The sequence below is a fragment of the Lolium rigidum genome, chromosome 1 (assembly GCF_022539505.1).
Source record: "Lolium rigidum isolate FL_2022 chromosome 1, APGP_CSIRO_Lrig_0.1, whole genome shotgun sequence".
Lineage (NCBI taxonomy): Eukaryota > Viridiplantae > Streptophyta > Magnoliopsida > Poales > Poaceae > Lolium > Lolium rigidum.
In genome coordinates this window covers 187890-201176 of record NC_061508.1, presented here as the reverse complement: position 1 = coordinate 201176, position 13287 = coordinate 187890, and the positions used below count along the sequence as shown (strand labels likewise).

The following is a 13287-nucleotide window of genomic DNA, read 5'->3' as shown; positions in this document are numbered from 1 at the left end:
TTTCCTACTAGTGATCATTGGGAGATGGGGCTGGATGTCCTCGAGGATGCCCTTGATTGCCTCGGGGTTCTCGACCAGGGTTTCGACCGAGGAGGAGAGCAAAACTTTGAGACGCTGGAGCGGGCCATCGACCGCGCTAGGGTGCAGCTCTTCACCTGCTTTGGAAGCAGGCGGCTCGATCAAGTCGGGGTCGAACGTCGGCAAGCTTGAAGGATCACACCCCTGACAGACGAGCCAGAGCAGTATGAGCATACGATAAAGGAAAAGAGTAGGCCCGAGAGAGTGGAGCTTACCTCTCCCAAGAAAGGAAGGGGAGCCGATGTTGTGACAATCGGCTTTGCGGTAGTCTGGGCCAGGTCAGCCACTTGGTCAGTTATGCTTGGCGAGTTGGATAGACCAAGGGTAGCAGATGGCATCGGCACTTCTTCAACGTCCCCGCTAGAGGTCCCATTAGTCTGCAAGGGAAATGGTGAGGCAATCCAATTAGTAACGAGACGATATGGAACACAAGCTGCTGAGGTAATTACATTTGAAACTTCCTGGCTCGGCGAGGAGACTTGTGGGCCTGTGCGAGCCCTTTTGACGCATCGACGCTTCATGCGTGACCCCGTTTGGATCGGGGCCTGAAGGACAGCAGGTTCGGGAGTCGACCTTTTCCTAGAAGCCGACGTTGGCGAGTCCGTCTGGCTCTGTGTGGTGGATCTGTCTGTATCGCCTGGGGAGGAGTCCCTTGGATTGGACTGTGCTCCCTCACTAGAGTTCTCTTCAGTAGAAGTCTGAAAGAAGAGGTACAACCATGTTACAAAGGTTGGGAAGGCAAATGTGTTCGGTCAAGGCACGGATCAGCTTACGTGCAAGCTTTCTTGGGCAAGAACTTTGCGCTTCAGGGTCTTCCTGACAGCCACCTTCCTCACTGCCGTCCTCGCCTGAGTCGAGGCTCGGGGGGCAACTCGCCCCGAAGATGCTTTACTCTTGGGAGCCGATTTCGGGGAAATCGGCTGACTCTGCATTATGATTTTCTTCAGAGGTGGCGAGCTCTGGCAGAAGAGAACCACTGGGGCTGGAGGAAGGAATGCGAAGGGGGAGCCATCGGCTTGCGTGGGAACTGGGCCATCTTGTTGCTGCCAGGAGATGGAGTCAGGTCACAGACAATCACCATAAGCGGTTACAAAATATTTGAGTAATGGTACCTGGTCTGCGGGGACGTCATACTCGGCATCAAGTTGTCTCAACAGCGGTCCTAAAGCCCTTCTGAAGACATGGGTCTTCCACATGGACCACCAAGTCTCGAAACCGTCGGTAGTAAAGGAGAAACGGAGGTCGTGGGGAATTGGAATGGCCAAAGCATCGAAGAAGGTATAACACCTTTGGCCAGTAAGGATGTCAGGCAATTCAGCTCTGCTTGCTGTCAGGTGGTGTAAGAAGAAGTGTGGAGGCACCTTCCCAAGACCGAGCTGTCGGGCTACCACTACCGGTTGATAACACTCATAACCAGGCTTGATGATCCGGTTCGAGGTACTCATGCCGACGGGGAGGAAGCAAGGGCGAATCATGATGGAATACAGATGCTGGGTGCTGGCGTCATCGGCAAAGTTATCCAATCGAAAGGAGACTGGATTTTCAAAATTCTCCGGTTCGGTATAAGGAAAGAACAGGGGTTGTCCAAACCTTGGAAGAAGATCTTGAACCACCCTGTCTGCTTCCTTAGGGATTAGCCTCGCTGCTCGGGAGACCATACAAAGCTTGGCCATAGCTGGTGCATCGGATATCCTTTCCGTTAGCATCTGGAAAGGTGCAGGAGGTCAAAGGTGGGAAGTCTGGGATCTGGTTCTGAAAGTATAGCTGTGCCCATAACTGAATAAACCACCAGGGACCGCCAGTTTTAACTGTCTTTTGAGAGAACAGTTTAACAGACATCAGTTGAAGAGATCGATAGACCTCTCCGAGAAACAGTTTGCCTAGGCCAAGATGGGTGCCTTTGGCCAGTTCATAGGCTAGGGAAAGGTAATTCTTGGTAGGGGCAAGTGATGGGCCACAGAATATGAAGTGTTCCAACCAAAAGTTCAGGAAGGCTGTGTGTTCTCTCTCGTCACGGGGCCTTTGGTCTTCATATAACGATTGAGGTAGGCACCCCAACTTGGTACACTCTTTTTTAGAAGAAAGGGTGAAAGGGACTTTCGGCGGTTTGAATGCGAAGGGCTTGGGGATGCAATGTCTAGGCTCGTGATCATGGCCACATCCAGCGAGGTTGGTGTCATAGGACCATGGCCAAACATGAAGCGAGTTCAGTGCGTCGGACCAGAAGTAGCCGATGGTTTTCAGAATATTTTCATTCTTCTCAAGAGGAGACAATGATAATGACAGGGCATCGGCTATCCCTATGGCTTCCCAGGTGGCATAATGGGTTTTGGATACCCTATTGTACCATGTCACCCAACCCTCAGGGGGATTAGGCCGAGGCTCGCGAGCGGTCGGCCAGGAGGTCAGATCTAAGTTCTGATTCACGAAGGGGATTCTGTTAGCTTCGCATGAAATTAAGAGGGCGGGACTCTCGGAAGAACGAGGGCCGAGACACATAGAATTTGCGAGAGAAGGATGTGGCAGCAGGATGTCTGAGACCTAAAATTGATGGTGGAATAGAACATTAATTCAGGTGTTTGCTGTTTACTCCTAACATTGATGCACGTGACAAGGGGGCTGTTGAGGATTACCTTCAGACCGGAGACCATGGCGTTGGCGTTGGATGATTCCGCCATTGGTGCGCTGAGGAATCGGGGCGGCGCGGCTGAGATCTGAGATTCGTAGAGCTGCCGGGGCGGCGATTTGAGGATCTGAGTTTCTCAGAGGAAGGGCGCAGGTTACCGTTTGGAGGGGCAGTTAGGTTGGCCTTGGTCCCGTTTTATCATAGAGGCTGATGTGGTACCATCGGCTCTTTTGGGGATGCTTGATTCTGGCTATCAGCAGAGTTAAGTGAAGACATTCTGATACGTCCAAAACGTATCTACTTTCCCGAACACTTTTGCTATTGTTTTGCCTCTAATTTGTGTATTTTGGATGCAACTAACGCGGACTAACGCTGTTTTCGTGAAGCTGTTCCGGTGTCTCGTTTTTGTGCAGAAATCCAACTTTCGGGAAAAACCTCGGGATTTTGACGAAAGGGCCTATTTTCCCAGAATAATGACGGAGCCGGAAGGACAATTGAAGTGGAGGCCCGAGGGCCCCACACCACATGGCGGCGCGGCCCGGGGGGCCCGCGCGGCCATGTGGTGTGGCCCCCTCGGCTGGCCTCCGACGCCCCCTTCGGACTACTTATTCGCCTCGACCTAAAAACGCACGTGAAAAAAGTCGAAGTCGCCGAAACCCTCCGAACGTCGCCACATCGCGAAACTCCGTCGCGGGAGCCGAAGTCTCCGTTACGGCACTCCGCCGGGACGGGGAATTGGAGGAGATCATCACCGCCATCACCGCCAACGCCTCTCCATCAACCAGCAATGTTTCCCCCATCCATGTGTGAGTAATTCCCCCGCTGTAGGCCGAAGGGGATGGTAGGGATTGGATGAGATTGGTCATGTAATAGCATAAGATTGTTAGGGCATAGTGCCTAGTGTCCAGTAGATGGTACTTTTATGATATTGTTGCAACTTGTTATGCTTAATGCTTGTCACTAGGGCCGAGTGCCATGATCTCAGATCTGAACATGTTATTATTTCATCATGATATTCATTGTTTATGGTCTTACCCGCAAGTTGTATACACATGTCGTTGTCCGGAACCAATGGCCCCGAAGTGACAGAAATCGGGACAACCGGAGGGAATGGTAGCGATGTGAGGATCACATGTGTTCACGGAGTGTTAATGCTTTGCTCCGGTACTCTATTAAAATGAGTACCTTAATATCCAGTAGTTTCCCTTGAGGCCCGGCTGCACCGGCTGGTAGGACAAAAGATGTTGTGCAAGTTTCTCATTGCGAGCACGTACGACTATAATTGGAACACATGCCTATTGATTGATTAGTACTTGGACACCGTTTTATTATTATCTGCAAATGCCCTGCTATGATTGTTACATGAGTTTCTCTCATCCATGCAACGCCCATCATCCGTCCCCGTGCCTACAGTATTTTAATCCTGCTGTTTACTAAAATCACTACTGCTGTCTTTGTTACTCTGCTGCTGTTATTTTACTACTGCTGCTACTATAAAACTGTTACTACTGATAAACTCTTGCGAGCAAGTCTGTTTCCAGGTGCAGCTGAATTGACAACTCCGCTGTTAAGGCTTTCAAGTGTTTACTTGTGGGTCATCACATTCCTTCATTTTAAGATGAATTTTTAGATTGGTGATAAAGTCAAGGAGGCAAGGCGCCGCGACATGACCCGACGAAAGAAAGGCGTAATGATTTTGGAAATGTCATTTCCAAAACCAGGGGGGCATGTGTTATCACCAGAATTTGACCGGATCAGATGTGGGCCGCGATTGAAGATGGACTTGAAGAATATACATGAAAGAAGTACATGAATCGGCCTTCTATACCAAGTTGGGCTAAATTGCGCGTGTATCTGTAACATATTAGATCGTACCCGTGCACGGTTTGGTGCACGCCTAAATTAGAAAGTCCCCTGGACTATAAATATGTATCTAGGGTTTATGGAATAAACAACAACCAACGTTCAACACAAACCAATCTCGGCGCATCGCCAACTCCTTCGTCTCGAGGGTTTCTTCCGGTAAGCACCATGCTGCCTAGATCGCATCTTGCGATCTAGGCAGCACAAGCTTATTACGTTGTTCATGCGTTGCTCGTTCTGAAGCCTTTTTGATGGCGAGCAACGTAGTTATCTTAGATGTATTAGGGTTAGCATTGTTCTTCGTATCATATGCTTTGTCGTAGTGCAACCCTTATACACCTAGCCGCCCTTACACCTATCTTAGGTGTAGGGCGGCACCCGCTTGATCATTGTTTAGTAGATCCGATCCGTAACGGTTGCTCCTTGTTCTTCAAGGATTAGTTTAATATCCACAATAGTTAGGCCTTACAAAGGGTTGGAGGATCCAGCGGCGTGTAGGGTGTAGTTTGCTAGCCCTAGACAGGATGTTCCGGGGATCAACCTCGTGTTGGTTTTTAGGCCCTGTCTAGGATCGGCTTACGATCACCGTACGCGAGCACGAGGCCCAATCGTGAGTAGGATGATCCGATTATGCGGTGAAAACCCTAAATCGTCGTAGATCGCTTTAGCTTTATCTTGATCAAGCAGGACCACCATATATTCGTGCACCTCGTACGAATCATGGGTGGATCGGCTCTTTGAGCCGATTCACAGGACAACCCGAGAGCCGATCGAGGCTCGTATTTAACGTTTACGTGTATGCCATGCAGGAAACTAAGCGAGGCATCATCCAACACCTTCCTGACCAGGTATAGGTCAGGTGACACGCCCATGCGACAGCATCGGACGTGTGACCAGAAGGCTTTGTGGGCCGTCGCTCGGAGGGACCAGGGCCAGCCGCAGTCCTGGGAGATTCCCGGCTCTACGGTGTTGCCAGTCGTTGCTCGCCGGTGGGTTTCTGACCGCAACACTTCGTCAATCTCAAGACCCGACGCAGTCTCTCGGAGGTGCTCATAGGGGTGAGTGTGTGCGCGTCCTTCATTGTATTGTGTTTTGTAAAAAAAAAATCTCCAAACCGTCGCCCTCTTTCTCATCTTAAAAACCCTAAATCCATGAGCCCCCCCCCCCCCCAGTCGCCAGTGCCTCAGGCTCCGCCGTCTCGCACGCCCCCGGCCATGGAGGCCACGGCGTTTCGCGCAGCCAAGCAGGCGAATCTGGAAGAACTCGATCTCATTAGCCTCCTCCCCGACGAGATCCTTGGCACCATCATCTCCCTCCTCCACATCGAGGAAGGCGCGCGCACTGCCATCCTCTCCCGCCGTTGGCGCCACCTGTGGCGCTCCTCTCCGCTCAACCTCGACGATGGCAGCCACCTCTGGTTTCTTCCCAATGCCAGGCAAGTCGCATCCAAGATTCTCTCCGAGCACCAGGGCGACGGGCGCTGCCTCAAGGTCCGTCACATCTACGGCGCCGACTTCGATGGCTGGATCAAGTCCCCCGCCCTTGATAATCTCCAGGAGATCGACCTCCGGATCGGATCGCTGCCTCCATCGGTGCTCCGATTCGCACCGACCCTTCGTGTGGCCGTCTTCTCCTGCTGCAGCTTCTTCCTCAAGGACACGCCCCGGACTTTCAGTTTCCCGCACCTCAAGGAACTCTCCTTGAGCTCGGTTGCCATGCGGGAAGAAACACTCCACAGCGTTCTCTCCGGATGCCCTGTCCTCGAGAGCCTGCTGATTGACAATTGCACTGGCCTCAGGCGCCTGGTGATTAACTCGCAGACTCTCAGGAGCATCGCAGTCTGTGACGATGGGCTGATGGCTAAACAATTTGATTTCATTAAAGTTGACCACATAGATGAAATAGTGATCCAGGATGCCCCTCGCCTGGAAAGATTCATCAGGTCTCTTCAGTTTAAGCCCACTCCAATCATCCGTGTAATCAGGGCGCCCAAGCTGGAGATCTTGGGTCCAATGACGGATGATATTACTAAATTTAAACTTGGAACCACAGCTTCTGAGGTAGCCAAGGTCACCTAGTCGCACATTCTGACATTCTGTACTGATGTTGAGGTCTTACATTTTTTCTTTTGCTTTTGTATTATCAGGAGATAGCTGATGGCAGCTTGAATACGACGATGCGCAGTGTGAAAGTTTTGCACCTCAATTCAGTTGGCCCTAATCTTAGTGCAGTTGTTCGCTTCCTCAAACTCTTTCCTTGCTTGGAGAAGTTGTACATCATGGTGATTCTCTGCTTCGGTAGCTTAAAGCTATTTCTGTAGTTTCAGTGTTTAATATACTATCGAACCTTTCCTTGTTTTACTTGTCAGGTAGAGGTTATTCTTTCTATTGTATTGTGTAACTTTTTTGCTTCTACTATTTTCAGTCATTCCCCAGGAAGAATTCTCGGAAGAAAACAAAAAAGAATAGACAGCATCCTGGCACCCAAGATCCTATCGAATGCCTTGACCATCTGAAAGAACTTGTGTTACGGATTTACAGGTTTGGCGACAAGCAGGAGCTTGACTTTGCCAAATTCTTTGTTCTGAATGCTGAAGTGCTAGAGCTGATGGCATTTGCTGTCCATTACAACAGACATAATGTTGATCGGAAGATACAGCACAAGCTCCTTAAGTTTGACAGTAGGGCTTTTCCAGGTGCTCGAGTAGACACCATAGTTGATTATGAGCGTGAGAGATTTGCTTGCAGAAATAATAGTCATATTTTGTCCATGGATAACCCCTTCGGTAGCTCCTGTGAGTTCTGCGCATAAGGATATTGACCATGGTGATGCCCCTCCTATGAGATGATCTTGTATGCTAGTTCTGCGCACAAGGATATTGACCATGGTGATGCCCCTCCTATGAGATGATCTTGTATGCTCTTGTGGTATGTCCGAACCTGCAATCTTGTCGATTGTCTCAGTTGTGTTGTTTTATGTTGTTCCTTTGTGTAAAAAATTTGCCCATCATATTAGTTAGGACTCACATGCTCGGATTACTCATGTTTGATTTCTTTGGAGGAAGCGAGCTTATTTCTCACAAATACTGGGGTTAACTAACGATATGGAGTGGAACTCTCTTACAAAGACTGGACGTTCAGGATGATGGCCTCTGTACTAGTGTACTATAGTGTTCTGCAGTTTTCCTGCAGAATCACTCACGAGCTCCATAGTCTTCTTTCTTTCTGCATTGATATGGGCGTACAGCCCTCTGTTGCTGAATCTGATTGTTCAGCTGTTGCGTCTACTGTCAATGCCAACTCCCAGGTTATGTCAAGAATATGTTTGGGAAATATATCGCATCAAAGGATCTTGCCTAGCTGTGCTGTGTCTTTAGTTAGCAGAGATTGTAATAATGTAGTGACTCACGAGCTTTGCTAATCTGGCTCGTGTTGATAGAATGGAATGGTTGGCACCTGAGACTGTCATGTTCCTGCCCATGTTCCTCAACTCTTTCTGAACTATTGCAACCAGCTTAATGATCAATGGAATCTCTTTTAACGTAAAAAAAAATGTAACACTGTTTTGCTGAAACAGAATCGTTCTCCGAATCCGAAAATGCTTCATGGTGGCCTGATACAAAGCTTCCCTGTTGATGACTTATGTGGATTGTTCTGGGGGCAACAGGAGATGCTATGGTAGATTTGTAGGTGTGATTTTGAAAACAGAGTTTGTAAAAATGAAATGAAAAGCAGAGGAGCATTGCAGAGAGTGCAAGACCTCATCACTGTGGTCTATCTATCCAATTATAAGTCAGTGTGTTCATTTCGGCTATCTTTCTAGCGTAGATCTGTACCCATGTAGACGAAAAGAAAATGCCCGAGTCTTCGATAGGTGCTCCAAACCCATCAATATCCTCATAGAGAAGATTAAGGCGGAAGCAAAACTTTGGTCGCTGGCAAGCAAGGGTCGCCTGAATTTGCCGGGGGTTTAATTCAGTTTTATCTTTGTCTCTATTTTGCTAGCCCGCCTCCTTTTGAGGTCGTTGTACAAGTCTTTTCTTTCTTTCTGTTGGTCGCTTTTTGTTGTGTTTTCTGTAAAACTGTAGCCACTTCTTTGGCTTTCCTTCTTATAATATAATACATGCAAGGCTCTTGCATGGTTCGAAAAAAAAATGCTATTAAAAGGTGTGAGCAACCCTGATTGGTGGCATTGAGCTGTGAGGCTTCCATCTGCTCCACTCAATGGACACATTGCTTTCACAGATCGGCCAACGGGGGCCGACGTTCCCTGAAAGAGATATGTTTGTTCAGACAAGATCGTCTCACCACTGGCCACATTCAATGTCACGACCAACTTGCATGGGTATATGAAGGTGACATGCATGTTGGTGATGTACTTCCAAATTCCAATTTATTTCTCTTCCTTTTTTGTTCGATCAAGTTTTCTGCGCACGGCGAATCAATCAGGGGCCCACCAATCTCCTTCGCAATCCGGAGCATAAAAGTTACCTGCATGAACATGCCTTCTATCTCTGTTTCTTCGTTTTATCTTGTCTGATTTCAAGAGAAGCTCTGTATTCCTTAGGTATTATTCAGTTAGACGCTGGAGGCTGTTTTATCCACAATCTCAGCTCTCTCGCAGAATGAGAATGAGAATCATACAAATAAAATGAAACGAGGCATACAAAATGTTCTGTTCTTCATTGCATTCAGCAACATTCTACAAAATACGGAGTACTTTTTTTTTTGTTTTTTGGAAGAACCACTATCCAGAATGCATAAAGGAGCTAAAGAGACACAAAGACAAACTAGTAAACCACTGAAGTCTAGCAATACCCTTCCCGTAAAAACACAAAAAAGAAGAATGACAGTACTCATTTCAGTTGAAAGCGTAGAAGATGAAAGCAGAGTAAATCTGATGTAATCTAGCCCATCTTGGTTCCATAACAGAAACCTGCACCATCGACCATTGCCAAAGGGCAAATGATATAGTCTGTTCCGCAGCAGTGAACCAGGAAACATTTCATCAACTCTCACCAAGCCTCCATGGATCATGTATCAGTGTCTTCTATCCGATCATGCTTTCTTTTGTTAGGACCGGAGAAAAAGCAGAACTGAGCCCAAGTGTTCCTTCCCTTCACTGGCTGTGGCTTCGTAGCTTTCTTGGTAGCATATTCCTCCATGTATTGGACGGCCGCCTACAAAACATGACAGAAGGAAGAAAATACCAGTCACTAAACTACGTCACAGCTGGTGGATAATGTATGGTTCAAGAAAAGATAGTAGCTAGGATTACCTGCGCTCCCTTCAAAGCTATCTCCCTTGGTGGCACCTGTAGAGGATTCTCTTCTGCACGAAGCACACGGAGCCGCTTCAGAGTTCTAAAGGAATCTGGAAGAACCTTGATCTGATTATTGCTTATATCCAACTCTTCCAGCAGCTCAAAGTTGCCAATAGAGCGAGGCAGAGATTGCATGTCAGCAAAGTTGTTCCCGACATTCAGTTTAACAAGAGAAGTCGCGAAACAAAAGTTCTCAGGAATTGACTCAAGCTCGTTGAAGCTGGCGTCAAGCTCCTTGAGGTTAGTGAGAGTGGCCATTGTAGTTGGAAGGCTCCTGATATTGTTGTACCTCACAGCAAGGATCTCCAGAGATTCTAGCTTCCCAACAGCCTCTGGAAGAGCCTTCAGGTGATTATAGCCTGCATTCAGTTCGACCAGTGAAACACACTGACCGATTGTGTAAGGTAGCTCATCAAGGTCGTTTGTCTCGACCAGTAACTTCTTCAGGCGTGTAAGGCTTCCTATTGAATCAGGTAGTGAGACAATCCGGTTCGCACCCACATCAAGCTCCTGAAGGTTCACCAACCTGCCGATACTAGAGGGCAATGCTGTCAGCTGATTGCCCCTGAGATCGAGGTAAATCAAGCTGCGAAGATCCCCGACCGAGTCAGGGAGTTGAGCGATTCGATTAGCATGAAGATCCAGCCTCGCCAAAGAGAAAAGCTTCCCGATAGTTTCTGGCAAAGACACAAGCCGGTTCTCTGAAATATCGAGGGTAACAAGACCAGTGAGCTTTCCGATTGAATCAGGTATCCACTCAATCTGGGCCATGAGTTTTGCTTGCAAGTTGAGTTCCTGAGCGCCTTTCTTCGCGGCCACTTCAATCATGCTAGCTAGCTTAATGAGGCTCAATTTCTCGGTACCATCTCCTGCAAACCAACCAATGAATCAATGAGATGCACATAATGCCAGCTCAGGTCTATGCAGGGTTCAATTTAATTATCCACTTAGAGTAAATCAATAGCTTAGAAACATCCCATTTCGTCTTACACCTATATAAAGAGCAAACATATGCTTCCAATTTAAACATTTTGACACAATAATAACTTCAATCATGCTATAAAGAGTTCAATTAATTATCCATTTACAGAAACATTGATAGGTTGATAGTAGTTAAGATACATCCCATTCCGTCTTACATACATAATAAGAAACAAGGCATATGCGTCCGATTTACACATCTTAACTCAAACAAACACATAATAACCACACAACAAGATGCACATAATGCCAGCTCTAGTCTATGCAGGGTTCAATTTAATTATCCCCACTTGGAGAAAATCGATTGGTTCATAGCTAAGAAGCATCATCCCATTTCGTGTTACCTATTTAAAGAAGAGCACATATTCTTCCAATTTGTACATTGTAAGTTATAAACACATAGTAAGTTCCAGATGACAGTGCACCTAAACACTCCATTTCAGCACAATTTAGGTATGTAAAGCATAGTTGAAAAGTAGGAAGGTCTCACTCACCATAACTGGTATCCATTGGAACCGGCAGGGAGTGTGCCGCGGCGACGGCTCCTCGCGGAGGACGTGAGTTGGCTGTGACAACCCCGCCATCCCACACTGCGGCCTTGGCCTTGTTGACGTAGCTGTCATCCATGGAGACACGGCCCATGCTGGTGCCCACGGCACTGAAGCCGCCGTTGGTGGCGAAAGATGAGCGGTCGGAGACAGCCACCACCGGCCCCGCCGAGGAGTAGCTGGACGAGGAGGTACTGGCGCCGCCGTTGCTGGCGACTCGCGGCGGGGCGGCAGCGCGGCTGGAGGAGGAGGAGGAGGGCACGCAGTGTGAGGCGCGCGTGATGAGGTCGTCGAAGAGGTTGTGCAGGGCGTCGAGGTCGAGGAGGCGCGCGGCGTCGCGCTTCTGGTCCCGGCAGCGGAAGGCCGCGAGCGCGCGGTGCATGTCCTGCGCGACGTAGAAGAGCTCCTCGGGCACGGCGGGGGCCCGCCGGAGGGACTCGACGGCGTCGAGGCGCGCGCGCTCCTCGCGGTCCGCGGCGCGCGCCAGCGCGTCCGCCGCCTCCACGTCCTCGGGCGGCGGCCGCGGGGGAAGTGACCGGTGCAGGCGCGTGATCTCCCCCACCACCCCCTCCACCGTGCCGAACGCCTCCGGCTCCACCGCGCCACTGCCCATTGCGCCGGTGGTTCCTTCCTTCGCCGCGAAGGCTCGGGGAACTCAGATCTTGGTTGGCCCGCCCGCCTGGTGTTTATGTAGTGCGGGTGGCGCTGCTCTTTCTCGCCATCGCCAACCGCCCGTCACGTGCCGCCCGTGGTCCGCCCGCCGCCTCGGATGCCCGCCCTGCGGATAAGAAGAACAACAGGTGTGTGACGCAGATCAAGGCCCCGCAGAAAAGCAGAGAGGGCGCAACTTTCTCGCGGCAGCCGGCCGGTGCCCAAATCCAAGAACGCAATTCCCCGAAATCACGCAATGGAACGTACCTGCGTTCCGAGTCCGGACGGACGAACAAATGGTCCCAAGAAGAAGAAGAAGTCGGCGGCCGGACAGGAGCAAGAAGCGGCGCTCCGGCGTGGCGGGGGGATTGGGTAATCGGGCACCGTGGGCAGTTCTTGGCGTGGCCCCTGGTTTGGTTTCTTGGGGTAGGGGGCGGTGGTTCTTGGGGGTGGGGAAACGGGGAATGGGCAGTACCAGTACTACAACTCCAATCCTCACGATGCCGTGGCTTCTTCCATTGGAGCCTCGCCTGGCCTGGGGATGAGAGAGGGAGAGAATGTGAGAGAGTGCTGTCTGCTGCTGCTGCTGCTGCGCGGCGCGCTACCCTATACCTATCTCTTCCCTGCATTATTATACCATCAACACTCGGCTCGGTTCAGTTCATTTGGCCCCCATTGATTTCATTTTTTCCTTCGAGGGAAATCGAAGAGAAAAGCGGAAAGCGGCGGATTATTATCGTTGTTTGGTAGATTTGGCTGCTTGTACCTCTAGGTCTCAGATGCCGATTGACACGCACGTCGTACAGATGCTTAAGGTCACATCGTGTCATGTGTTATTTATTTTTACTAGTGAGGTAATTGCACCACAGGTACAACAACTTGCACCCTATGTGCATTTTCATACAAAAACTTCAAAAGTGTGTTCAGGTGGTACAAGAACTTGTCCTGGATTTGCACCGTTGGTACAAGTGGTGTCTGGAGCTGCCACGCGTCCCTGGTCAACCGTCGAAGCGTTTTTGCAAAAAAGTCCGTGTAGAAAGCGAGAATTCACGCGCGACCAGAAGCTTTCCCCGTCTCCTCTCCTCTCCGCTCGTCTCTTTCCCCTCTCCTCTCCTCTCTGCGGCGGTGACCAGAAGCAAACCCTAGCTGCGGCGACTGATGCATGGCGGACCAAGGGGAGGGAGTGATACGTCTCAAACGTATCTATAATTTCTTATG

At 49.5% G+C, this 13287-nt stretch overlaps 2 protein-coding genes across 2 annotated transcripts; one reads left to right on the top strand and one right to left on the bottom strand.

Annotated features, from left to right (window-relative positions):
- The first annotated feature begins 5781 nt into the window (after positions 1–5781).
- LOC124699390 (putative F-box/FBD/LRR-repeat protein At5g44950) lies at positions 5782–8066 on the top strand. Its single transcript, XM_047231706.1, has 5 exons — positions 5782–6627; positions 6714–6848; positions 7007–7262; positions 7759–7873; positions 8006–8066. Exons 1-5 carry the CDS (start codon positions 5782–5784, stop codon positions 8064–8066), a joined length of 1413 nt encoding a protein of 470 aa, XP_047087662.1.
- A 1164-nt stretch (positions 8067–9230) lies between these two features.
- LOC124684809 (plant intracellular Ras-group-related LRR protein 4-like) lies at positions 9231–12065 on the bottom strand. Its single transcript, XM_047219060.1, has 3 exons — positions 11365–12065; positions 9845–10758; positions 9231–9746 (listed from the first exon to the last, which is right to left on the bottom strand). The coding sequence occupies exons 1-3, from the start codon at positions 12029–12031 to the stop codon at positions 9600–9602; spliced, it is 1728 nt and encodes a 575-aa protein (XP_047075016.1). The 5' UTR covers positions 12032–12065; the 3' UTR covers positions 9231–9599.
- Between the last annotated feature and the right edge of the window lie 1222 nt (positions 12066–13287).

Bases quoted from the DNA above. Each gene is read 5' to 3' on its own strand.
- LOC124699390 (XM_047231706.1), top strand. From the start codon at position 5,782: ATGGAGGCCACGGCGTTTCGCGCAGCCAAGCAGGCGAATCTGGAAGAA. The intron at 6,628-6,713 runs GTAGCCAAGGTC...TTGTATTATCAG, and splicing joins TTGGAACCACAGCTTCTGAG to GAGATAGCTGATGGCAGCTT. The intron at 7,263-7,758 runs GTGCTCGAGTAG...GTTTTCCTGCAG, and splicing joins TGACAGTAGGGCTTTTCCAG to AATCACTCACGAGCTCCATA.
- LOC124684809 (XM_047219060.1), bottom strand. From the start codon at position 12,031: ATGGGCAGTGGCGCGGTGGAGCCGGAGGCGTTCGGCACGGTGGAGGGG. The intron at 10,759-11,364 runs GTGAGTGAGACC...GTTGGTTTGCAG, and splicing joins TCCAATGGATACCAGTTATG to GAGATGGTACCGAGAAATTG. The intron at 9,747-9,844 runs GTAATCCTAGCT...CATGTTTTGTAG, and splicing joins TAGCTTTGAAGGGAGCGCAG to GCGGCCGTCCAATACATGGA.